This window comes from Seriola aureovittata, chromosome 1, assembly GCF_021018895.1.
Source record: "Seriola aureovittata isolate HTS-2021-v1 ecotype China chromosome 1, ASM2101889v1, whole genome shotgun sequence".
Classification (NCBI taxonomy): domain Eukaryota; kingdom Metazoa; phylum Chordata; class Actinopteri; order Carangiformes; family Carangidae; genus Seriola; species Seriola aureovittata.
In genome coordinates, this window is record NC_079364.1 from 12,181,707 (window position 1) to 12,193,983 (window position 12,277).

The following is a 12,277-nucleotide window of genomic DNA, read 5'->3' on the forward strand; positions in this document are numbered from 1 at the left end:
ACACTGCTTATAATACAACATTTTTGGTGCACCTAAATGAAAAAGTTAGGCTCAACAGTGAAACCAATCTAAAAAGTTAGTCTGGAGTCCTGGCACAGAGAGATATTTAAGCGCTCAGGAGCCAGCAACGCTCTGGCCAGTACACTGAGAACATCAAATATGTTTTGCAGTTAGATTTTCAGAGGGGAAGGGGGGAAGGAAAGGAGAGTCAAGCCAGTTGCTGTTGCAGTTTTTGTGAAAGGACCAAGAAAGTCCAGGAACTTCAGTACTGGCCCTTTTTGTTTCACATAACCAAGATCAGTTATCAATATCAGATGTCGCGTTGTGTACAGGAACGGCTGACGTGGGAAATATAAACTTCTGGCCACCGGCTTCTTTTAAGGATGCCTGCTTTCTGGCAGGATAAGAAGGTATCAGAGGAGCAGTTTGCACAGACTTACACATGAGGTCTCCTTCAGCTGCTGCTTCAACTTTTAATGCCACAAGTAACCAAAGTGATTATAGGTGGTATAAAACAGTACTACTTCTACTGATGCCCCTCCAAGGATTTAAAGACAGGTTTATCTTCAGTGGCTGTTAATTCAAGGTAGGGAGTAACCATTTTTACAGCAAAAATCCCAGACAGTTTATTACTGCTGTAACTCGCACAGCAGGTGAACTGGTTAATGTAGTACCTCAACCCTTTTTCTGATCATGTCGACAGCTAATTTCACAATTAGTGGAGGTTCTGTGAACACGATAGTATGTCCCACACATCTGTTAATTCCATCAACAGTCAGCAGGTATAGTTAGTATGCAATTCACAGCCTGTCCCCATGACAACAGCTTTGCCCAATAACCTTTGTGATTTTTACAGCACTGTGCATGTGCATGTGTTTGTGCATACTTGTTATCCTTGTAATTATATTTGCAATATAATCATAAAAAGGATATGCTCACATTACACTGTATGCTGTAGAATCTGTCAATAGGATCTTACAGTTTCGATGCAGACATTCAGACGTGCGGCTTCAGAGGGAGTACAGGAATGAAGAGAAGTGATGAATGCACAAAAATGACACAATCATTTCAGGCGGTTGCTTTTACAAACTGTAAATCCAAAAACTCACTTTGCTGCATCCAGTCTACACATCTGTACTATCCACAAGTGAGGATTTTGTCCTTGCTTCAATGAAAGCAGTGGAAATGTTTTTATTTATTTATTTAGCAATTTCCAAATCTAGGACACGGGATAATTTATTTCAAATTTGTTATATAGTGCTGGCCTGTGTCTGATCCAGTGTGTAAAAGGTCAGCAGTTATCAGCTGTAATCAGGCTCGTGCACATGAATAGATTAGAAACATAGAATCGTTTAAAATGTGAGCGGAGAGGCAGAGAACACGAGAACAGCCAGTATAGAAGAACTCCCACATCCACTTAGAGAAACCAACAAGAGATTTAGCACCTGCCCGTCAGACTTCTTATAGGAAAAAGTGGCCTTTTACACAAGCATCTGTCAGTCTTGCCATATTCTCTTATGTTCTGGCCGAACAGGCAGTTCCAAACCAGATATTGCGGTAGAGAGGTAGATTGCTCGCTTCCTCACCAATATCACCAATATGTGTTAACATAAACAGCACTCATGTGCTACTGAGAGGCTTTCTGATTTAATGTGTTCCTTTTCACCTTTGCTCTATTAATATATCTTCAGTTGCATAAATCAAACTGTTCTATAACTATTCAGGGATGGGAATCGGTAAGATTTTATTGATACCAATGCCGTTACCATTCGTGCTTAAAGGTCTGATTCTTTATCAATTTCTGATCAATTTCATGTGTGGCTAAAAAGAGTAAAAAGGTTTTCATTGTCAATGCTACTGTTTTATTGTCTCTGAGTCTGAACGCAGTGAAGAAACAGAGTAGGAAAAAGGCATACATGCATAATCTCCACTACCGTTTTCATTTCGGTTTTCTTTCTAATCAAACAACAAATCTGCTAAGCCTGCCTGCGAATATTTTACTTTTTCCTGTACTTCAATATCAGCTACTACCTAATTCTTTGAGATAACTGCTTCTGTGTTCCACTGTATTATTTCTTGCTCAAAAATGAGCAATTAGTTAGGAACAGTCTGCTTTTCCAGAGAGAATCTGAATTTGATATATTTACTCCTTACGGTGTAAAAACTACAAAATAGAGAAGCAGTTTGGACTGTTTGTAAAAAAGCACCTGTGCCTGTGAACATCAGTTTGTTTAGAAATCTTTGCACAGGCTCCAAAGGGTGCTGCTGCTGAGGGACTCCGTAAATGATTTATTATTCAGGCAGAAAATCAAAGATGGATAACAGAGGGGTCACCGCGGTGATAACGACTTGATTGGGTCCCTGGATGGACTACAAGCAAACGATATACACAGCATAGTTTCTAGTACTTCATTGCCACCACTCCTGTTTGATGAATGAAACATACACACATACTTACACAGACTAACCCCACAGCCAATATCTATAACACTTTTATGAGGTCGCTCCCCTGTTGGGACAAAAAAAAAAAAAAAAAAACTTGGCTTGGAGGCCATTTTATTTCAGGTATCGCTTGACTGATCCAATAGAAAACGACAGCTATAATTTACACACAGAGCAACAAAGTATAAATCTTATCAAGAGAAAGCTGAGCTTGGAACACCAAACCTTGAGAATATACAGCTTTTATATGTATATACCTACACTGTAGCTGTGTGATGAAAGTGAGATCAGTGTAATGTGTATCCTATGAAGCATCTGCAAATCTTATTTGTTCTTCATTATATCAACACAAACGGTGCTAGCTAAAGCAAATAATAGAAACTGCTTTATCTTTGTGTTTAAGACTTACTTTCATGTTGGACAGAGCTGAATTCATGTTACTATAAAGCAGTAAAATGGGACCTCTAATGATAGGGATGCTGAGCAGTTTTAGTATAGCACATCCATGTTAAACAAACCGTGACCTGACTAATGTAAGCACAGATGGAAGTTTCATACACAGCTGGTTTTGTGTCCCATCCCAAGGGTAAACACACCATTTGAGGGGGGAAAAAAGGCTCTTTAAACAGATGCTTCCTCTGTAAGGTAAAGATACTAAAGCAACTTTCTAAATACATTGGTTAAAGTTTTGATAAATATAGTATAGTAAAACATTAAAGTGAATGCATGCATTAACATCTAGACTCACAAGTTAAAAAAACAAACAAAAAAATTTGTACAATTATTCAGCCTTCTTCAGCATATGACAATTCTCCGTCACACATTACACAGTACTGAACCTGAAACCCGTGTGGTTAAAAACACTTGTCAAGTTAAAAAAAATAAAAAAAATAACAATGATCAATAATTCAAGGAATAAATTCGTCAGGAGATTTGAACTGTCAAAAATGAATACGTGTTAATGAATTTGGCCATAAAACGACAGGTGAAATGTCCAGTGCAGACTGGAGCCTTCACCAGCACAAGAGTAATAAGGCAGAATGTAAATGAATGAATAATTTAAAGTGTGGGTGGCGTGAGTATTGATTGACCTTGGGGTAGTTATCGGCACAAAAACAACAGAAGTGAGTGTGATTTGTTCATTTGGATTTCTTTTTTACTCTAGTGTCCAGCCCAATTACCACAGAAGGGCAAAAACAAATCCCCTGTAACTTCTGCCAAACATGAACACAGGATCCAAATGCACAGCAGTGAGACACAAGGGGCCCCTGCCATAAAATGATAGCGATACTGCTCTAGCACTAGTTTTGAAGCAATATCTGCACGTTCACCGAAGCAAAGCAGAAACTGAGAGAATGATTGTATTGACCAACCTTAACCAAATGAATGAGAGTTATCTAACCTTGCTAAATATGCGAGGATTGACTGCAGCATCACTATAACAGTCTTCCAGTTTCTAGGTCACATGGATACCAATGGAACCACTTAATGGTATCGTGGATTGAACCAGTCTGTCCGCCTGCATTGAGGGATTTAAATAAAGCATGCTTAAGACATAAAAAAAAAAAAAAAAAAAAAAGCAGGAAAATCTCCAAAGGGAAGTGGCACAAAATGGTCAGCTCCTTGTTGCGTTCATGGCAACTGGGTTAGTTTACTCCAGGCACAATGGCCTGGCATTTTGTGATTCAGCGCTTTGAATAATGCGCTAAATAGGATTTCCTCGGACATACTGTGGTTTATTTCATCCTGCCTGCCCACGTCGATGAGTTTCGCTCCACAAGGCTCTGCTGTGTTAAAGCAAGGTAAACACCCTCTACCTTTAGGCAGATGTGCTAACCACAGTATCATGGGAATCAGTAGCGGGCTAAACAGCCCAGTGATGAGCAGCGAGGCAGATTCCTGTACATGCTGTGGTTCTCTGGCAGCAACTACTGACAAGCTGCTCAGGGGGTAAAGCAGCCAGGTTTGGTGGAGCAGTTTGGGGCCACATTTATCTCGAGATGGGAAATTACTCTGATTTGCCCAAAAACTGAAGATAATGTGATACTCAGACTGTGTATTGGAACAACTGGTGTGAGTTAAGTAGAGCTGAAGTCGAGTGAATGAATGATGTCTCCTCGTGTACCTCGTGGACATATCTGCTGATCAGGTTTTCTTTGGGGTCACCGGTTATGAATAATGGCAACAGAGATGATTAGATTCTATCTGTTGATGATTTTACAAGGAAACTTTCACTCACTGCTTCATGACAGAGTTTAATGACTGGTTAATTAATCAGACTCCAGATCAGCAGAGAGGCAACGCCACAGTGTAGTCTGTGTACAGCATCGTAATGCATACTTCCCACACTGTTGGCATTTACGTACATGCAGCAGGATGTGAGTTCACCTCTCCCCTGCATACGGTATATATTTATTTAACATACAGGGACAAGATGATGAAATGTATTGATCTTCACAAAACTGCACTGTGGTGGCCCAAAAGACATTCTGTAAAGGCACATTTACAGCAACTCCCACTTGGCTGCCAGTTTTATTCTTTATCATGACATTTATGTGGAACCCACAAAGTCAGTGCTGTGCAAACTACAGCAACCTCCGAACAGCCAACAAATGAAATATCCTCTGTTGTATTATCTCGTCTATGTAGAGGGAGACACACACTTCACAACTTCAAGCTTGGTTGTCTCAGACAGGTTTTTGAAATTTGAAGTCCTAATGTTTGAGATGTTCAGGTGTGAAAGCCTGTCACTGATGCTCATTGAGCAAGTGTAATTGGAAATCTGACAGGAAGTCTCTGTGCCAGCTCAGTCAGACGTTTTTCAAACACTGTTGAGTTTGTCAGTGCAAAAAAATCACACAGCGCTCTTGTAGTGTAAGATTTGTTCCCAGAAAAGTTTGCGGCAAAAGCCTTTAAAAACTTGCAGAGAAACCAGCCAAAGGAGCTCAAAAACGACCAACCAACCAACAAAACATCACCACGGTTTTGTAATTTACAAACATATTTCCCTGCTGTGTGAACCATACTGCGTACAGCTGTCCACTACAATAGCTGTATAGGCCTCGTTTTTTTCTTTTTCATCCAATACGGGAACACTGACACAGACTCATGTGAGTCGCTCTTCCTTTCAAGCTACATTTTTGCTAAATTATGTGTTTGTATGAGAGAATGGAGCATTACAATTCCCAACAACCACATCCATGAACAATATTTTACTGTTTAAACTATGATGCATCTTTTTGTCTGTGCACTGCTACGGTACCGGAAGAAAAGAAAAGACTATTTAATGTGAAGAGCACAGACATCTTTAGGCAAGTGCGGAGATTAGGCCCAACGCAAGAAAGAGACCATGAAACTAAAGAGGCAAGACATAAAGGTCTCACTTCACAAGATGTAAAAGAGCAAACTACCTTAAATTAACTGTGAGGAAGTAAAACAGGTGGAGGAAGGGATGAATGTAATGATGACTAAAGTGAGCCTTTAAACACTGAGGAGTTGCAAGGTGGGACACTGATCTGTTGTGTCCGTCCCACGAACATGAATCCTCATTCCTTTTCAGAGACAGGATTCTGTTGAATGAGCAAGGCTGATTACACGTCAGTCTCTGTCAGATTTCCATCTCATTTGACAGACAGTATTACCTCTGGATAGACAGACTCTTCACCCTCTACTAAGTCATGGAGGTGTATTCTGGCACATCCCAGCTCACACTATCCCATAATTTTAAACTTATTAGTGTTACAGTAGGAATCAAATGAAGATTTAAACCCCCCCCCAGAAAACCAGTTGGAACCATTGTAGATTCTCCAGCTCAGATTTTAATTGACTCAACACTGAACACTGCATGAGAAAAAAGCCTTGACAGCAGGTTTCCTACCTTCTGCGGCCACCAAAACAACACTGTAAAACCACCACACTGACAGGAAATCTCCATCCAATTTGTGGCAGTGTGGTTGTGTGGTTACTCGCTTCATACACACAATACTGACGCAATGGAGCTGAATGGGGTTACAACAGCAATCTCTGGCTCTCACTTCTCTCAGTCCAAAGCCTTCACAACTTCACACCTCCATCTGAACCAGCTGGGAACATGTTGATCTATAATAATAATAAGTAAGCCCACAGCAGAGTTACTGTGCAGAATAAAATAGTGTACAGAGGTAAAAAAAAAAAAAAGAGTATCAATCGAGTTGTAATCGACTGATTTAGTGGAAGGTATAATGTTACAAACTGTGGTACAATACTCTGGGTGTTCCCATATACCGGTATTGACTATGTTTTTTTTTTAAAATAGGTTTTTGGTGAGATGGCTGAAATAAGGTGTGTAGTTAACACATGCTCTAGAGGTAGATGTATATAAAATACATCAGTGAACACCCCAATTGTGATTTCTTTACGCTTTTAAGTATAAAAGGACGATTGCTAACGAGTGGCTAAATGACTTGTTGAGGACATTAAACGCGAAAAAACTGATCTACTCACCACTTCGCCTTTACAGTCCTGTGTTTATACTCGTGCTCTTGCAAAGAATAACTTTGTGAGGGGAAAAGCTTTTATGGAAGAGGTAAGAGCCAAATCAAGCTACAAGTTGGAAGTTAAGCGGTGGTGACGATGAAGTCATGTGACGGTGGTGTAGTTCATCTACAGCCTAACATTAGCTCCTGACTTCTGGTAATTGTATTTCTGTTTCAAAAGTCGTAAAAGTGGTCTTCATTTGTGAAAATTGTCCTGCTGAACAAAATGTGTAAGTATCATAAACTTTTGTTTGTTGCAGAGTTTATTTTCTGCAATAATCCAAAAGCCCATGTAAAAATCCCATTATCTTTTTGACAAGGAAATCAGGGGGACACTACGTCATCCCTGCGGCACTGTACAACAGTGATATTTAAAAAAAATTAAATATTGATATCACATGATATAATTTCTATACATATTACGCTAACATTATTATCATGAATTGTTTTGGCCACAATAATCTAATGTAGTGACAACCTGAAATTGTGACAGCCCTACACAACACATAACCCCTCTTTACCTTTCCAACTTTTTCCAACATGGTCATCTTATTCAAAAATATAGTCACGTTCTGATACCACCACGTACACAATACTTTTTTTTTTTTTACCCAAATCTTTGTCATTACAATGTAAAAAAGAGTTTAGAAATCCCAACTGCACTCACACATTGTGGCTGTTACTGCTGCTAAAACATTAGCTCAGCATGCCAAGCATACTGACTTTAGCTTTGCCAGTGCGATTAACTGGCCTTAACATTTGTTCTTTCTTCGCCTGCTGATTTGCACAGAAATTGTGGCCATTAAAGAGAAAAAAACTGTAGAGAACAGATTTGCAGTACATGCCAGATTTTCATTAGAGCTGTAACTGGATCCATTTTATGGCATGACTCATGGATTTAACTAATTTGGCCATGTTACCATTGGTCATAATTGGCATTTGTGTCTGCAAGTGCACTGGGCGGAGTGATTTCTCAATGACTGATTACTCTGGCAGGAAGAAACTTTCATAAGGGAATAGTGATTTCTGCTCCCATTGAGAATCTGAAGGATGTTCAGCCATTGGTCTCTTTTCATACATTCAAATTCACAGTGTGTTTCCTTAAAGCACCATAAAACCCTTTAGTCCTATCAGTATAATGTGGCTACAATAACAATTGCACACTAAAGTATACATTGGTGCTGCCTATCAACACTGGATTACTGTGATTGAAAAAATAAAAACATTGATCATTTATCTTACACTTTTTAATCCCTAAGAAAAATGGTTGTTGCCAGGTTTCCTGGCCCTGGCACGCCGCTAAAACAACATGAAATGGAGCGTGGAGAAAGGCCTGGCCACTGTTAATGACTGATTTACTTTCTTTCCAACTGCATCCCCATTTCAACAGTGCTCAACAACAAACAACCCATTAGAGAGGCTCAAAATATTTAGAAATTGGTCAAATAAATCAATAATGGAATCCCCTTGGGAACATCCATCACATTTTTCCTGCGAGCATTTGTGTAATGGAGAAATTGAAAGTAATGTCCTGTCAGCAATGTTAGTTTGAGCTGAACGAGAGCAAAGTCATTTCTGTCAGAATTGTGTCATCAGACATCTGCTCATCACTGGCAAAATAAATGAAGAATATAAATGTTGTTGTTGTACACCCAAGGCTTGGACTTCTTCTCAACTCTCTCAGAATATAAATGTGAATATTGAACACACAGTGGAGGATATGCTCAAATACTATACTGTATACTCAACACATTCATTAAGACAGTTCTCCCACATAAAACAACCCCAGAGGTTGTTGCTGCCAGCAGCTTATTATGACCAATAGTTAAAAAAAAGTTCACACTTCACTGGAGCTGTTCAAAGTTCAGTTCACACAGATTAAAATGAACTAGTTTCCAATCATAGTTCACAATTTTGAATTTTGAACTCAGTTCTCAGTCGCAAAAATGAACTATTTCATGTTGGTTACCTTTATGTTTTTCTCCTTTTTCCTCCCTTTCCTTCAGAACTATTCTTTTTCAGTTGAATTTCCAGCCCCCAATCATCGACACTTCCCACACCAAGTGAATTACTGAGTCACACACAGAGATTACTTTTAAAGCTGAGAAAAACTTATGTGAGTATACTGTATGTGTTATGTGTATATGCTGTGAGTAGGACATATAGAGGAACTCTGTGGTTGTTGGCTCATGGTCTGACCCTTTCTTCAGGATTTCTTGTGATCTCCATTCAACCACAGACAAAAGACTGGTTCAACTCTGTCGTTTCAAATGTGTCACTCAATGCAGCCACTTGTACTGCTGAGGCCAGTTTATATGAGCATTTGAAGGACTTTTATGAACAAATCGATTCAGATTCCAACGGAAAACATCTCACATTTTTATTCAAACTGTCTCCACCTGTTGCGAAAAAGTCCAAACGTCAGCCACTAAGATGGCCTGTAACGAATCCTGAGATAAGCAGTGAGACAGTCAGTTTCTACTACAGTAATTAAACATTTTGAGATTTAGCAGTGGGTTTGTAGCTGACATCAAAAAGCCATGCTTTTAAATTAATCATCACAGCCTCTGTGTGCTGCCATCAGGTTTATGATTTTTTAAACAAGTCACAATGAAAACAATAAACTATATGCACATAAACTATATATATTAAAAAATCTCTTTTTTTTATAGCATGACTGCTTCCTCTGATCAGTGCTATGCAGATAGACGGTGGAAACGGACAAAGCAAAATACTCCAAGATAATCAGAAATCGAAGCAAATATAACTACAACTACAACCTTGAGGCTGTAAGTATCCGCCACCAATCAAGTTGCAGTTTACATCTATGTCTGTCCAGACTCAAATAAAATATATATTCAAGACTTTGTATTATGTTATAATTAGGATATGAATTCTTGAGTTATGGCCAAAGATTTGTTTTGTGATATCACACTGACCTTTGACCTTTAACCACCAAATTCTAATCAGTCCATCCTTGAGTCCAAGTGAGCGTTTGGGCCAAATGTGAAGAAATTTCCTCAAGGTGCTACTGAGATATTGTGTTCATGAGAATGGGATGTTTGGACAAAAACACAGTTCTTCTGGCCATGGCTGCTGCAGAGGCATAAGAACAGACTGAGTGTTTCTTTATGCTCAAAAAGGCAGTGTTTAAGCTCTTACGTAAGTGAGCTCCAGGACTCGTTATAATAAATCCATCAAAACAGACCTTTTTCAGCTTTAACTCATTGAGCAGTGAGCTGGAAAGGGAAGTGGATTAGGCAGTATGTAAACACTTGTATCACCTTCAGATCTTATCTGAGATGCAGAAGACAGACTTGGTGTTTGAAGATACATCAGCACAAATCATCCAAAAACAGAACAACACTCAAACATACTACAAATGGATTTAAGAGGAAAATACTGTTGACTCTATATATAAGCAGTAATTATGCCTGAGAGCTTTACAGTCACTCTTAAACTTCAACCCTCAATGCTAATCATAGTCATATTTACCAAAAGTTGCTCCTTGTTTCTGTGCCTGAAGCCATTCAATGTTGTTTTTTTTTTTTTTTTTACCAAACTAGCTGATCTCAGACGAATCCCTCCACTGAACTGCACCTTTTGACCTTTTCTTCACTCACAGAATGTGTGTGTAGGTCGGTCGCAGACACTGATTATGTAATTTGCTACTGCCTCAGTGAATCAGACCTTAATCACATGAAGAGCGTGAGAGTAAATTGAACAAAACACACTAATTTTGCCCTGTGATTTTGAATACATGAATCTCGCCCTCTGTGTATAAGGTTTGAAGAGGCAAATAAATATTACTGCAAGTGCATAGTAGAAACACGCTACTGTACCCAAACATTTCACTACAAAGTATACATGTGTAATTGTGTATGTATGTAATGAATAAAATCTCGACCTTGAACTTGGCAAGCATCTTGTTACTCACTCTGAGATGTAAACAGTGTATTGCAATTTGTGTTATTACCTCTGCCAAGGAGATTATGCTTTCACCCATGTCTGTTTGTTTGTTTTTCAGTAGGATTAAACAAAAAGTACTGAATCGATTTTCACTGATCTCGGTGGAGGGATGGGGCATGGACCGGGGAAGAACCCATTAAAGTTTGGGGCAGATCTGGAATTATTTTCTCTGAAGTCTGGTGTGTGTTGTTTGACACTGGCCTTGCTGGAGGTATGTGTTCTCTGAGTGCCCTTCTAGTTGAAGTCTTCAAGTCTACAATTTATGTTGCACTTTTGTCAAAAACTGACTGCAGATTAACTGTTTGATAGATCACCTACTGCAGAGCGTCAATATAATAACATTTCTGGACATATTCACTGTCGGTAAAAATGATTAAAAAAAATATATAATTAAATCAAAATCCTTAATTTCTTCCTTTTGAATGATAGTCAGTTGTTGCTCAAAGAATTTGTCTACAACGATGCATGGAATCTGAAACTTTCATGCACCTCAAGGAAAAACTGGAGAGCATACTCTGGCCACTGCTGGTTTCACAAGCTTATCTCAGCAAGCACTTTAAAAAAAAAAAAAAAACTAACAAGAAAACACTTTAAAGTTTCCAATCAACCTGAGCTGCATGTGTTTGAATGGTGGAGAAAAAAAAAACCTGAAGGAAACCCAAAGAAAAAATGAAATACTTATAACAGGCGGAACAATGGCACAGATTCAAACTCACAACCTTGTTGCTGTAAGGCCAAATAAGAAATGGAGGAAAACCATTACAAATATCGACCTCACCATCTTATAGTTCGGTTGCAGGCTAGAACGAAAGCCAAATAATTTAAGCAAAGTAAATAAACAGCCATGTCACAAACAAGCAATCAATATCAACTTTGAATAATGTAAAGAAGTGGAGCTCTATGGGCAGGTTGATTAAAACACCACGAGACAGATGACTTGGTGAAAATAAGAGGAGGAATTGAAGGCTTACACTGTGTTGCATTGTCCTCCAGACAACCCTCTGGGAGCAGCAGAGAAATGAGGAAGAAAGAGATTTAATTGGACATCGGAGAAATAGAGGGACTGAGAGAGGGAGAGGGAGCGAATAGGAGCAAAAGAATGTCGTTAGTAGTTAGTGAAGCAAAAAGTTAAATGATAAATGGTGCCACTGAAATATTCCATCCACCAGCTTCATCTCACTATGAGCTTTCGTACCTCAAACCACTTTATTCAAAATGAAATGTGTACTGTGAAATCAGTTTTAAATCTGCTGCTTTCAAATGTGATCAATGCAAAGATCAGGACGTGCATACAAACAGCAGTGTCACGAGGAGAATTAGTCTGAAGTGGCCTGATGACAGTATTTATTTTA

The 12,277-nt window shown here is 38.9% G+C and overlaps 1 protein-coding gene across 4 annotated transcripts in view; it reads right to left on the minus strand.

Moving 5' to 3' along the window:
* The window catches only part of gpc6a (glypican 6a), a 214,317-nt gene that overhangs the window by 20,000 nt on the left and 182,040 nt on the right, over positions 1-12,277 (minus strand). For 2 of the 4 annotated variants that reach the window (XM_056372995.1, XM_056373004.1), the window contains one exon: positions 11,897-11,926. The exons of the other annotated variants lie outside the window; for them this stretch is intronic. In XM_056372995.1, coding sequence (XP_056228970.1) covers positions 11,897-11,926 — 30 coding nt within the window. The remainder of the gene's footprint in view (positions 1-11,896; positions 11,927-12,277) is intronic. 4 annotated transcript variants of the gene reach the window in all.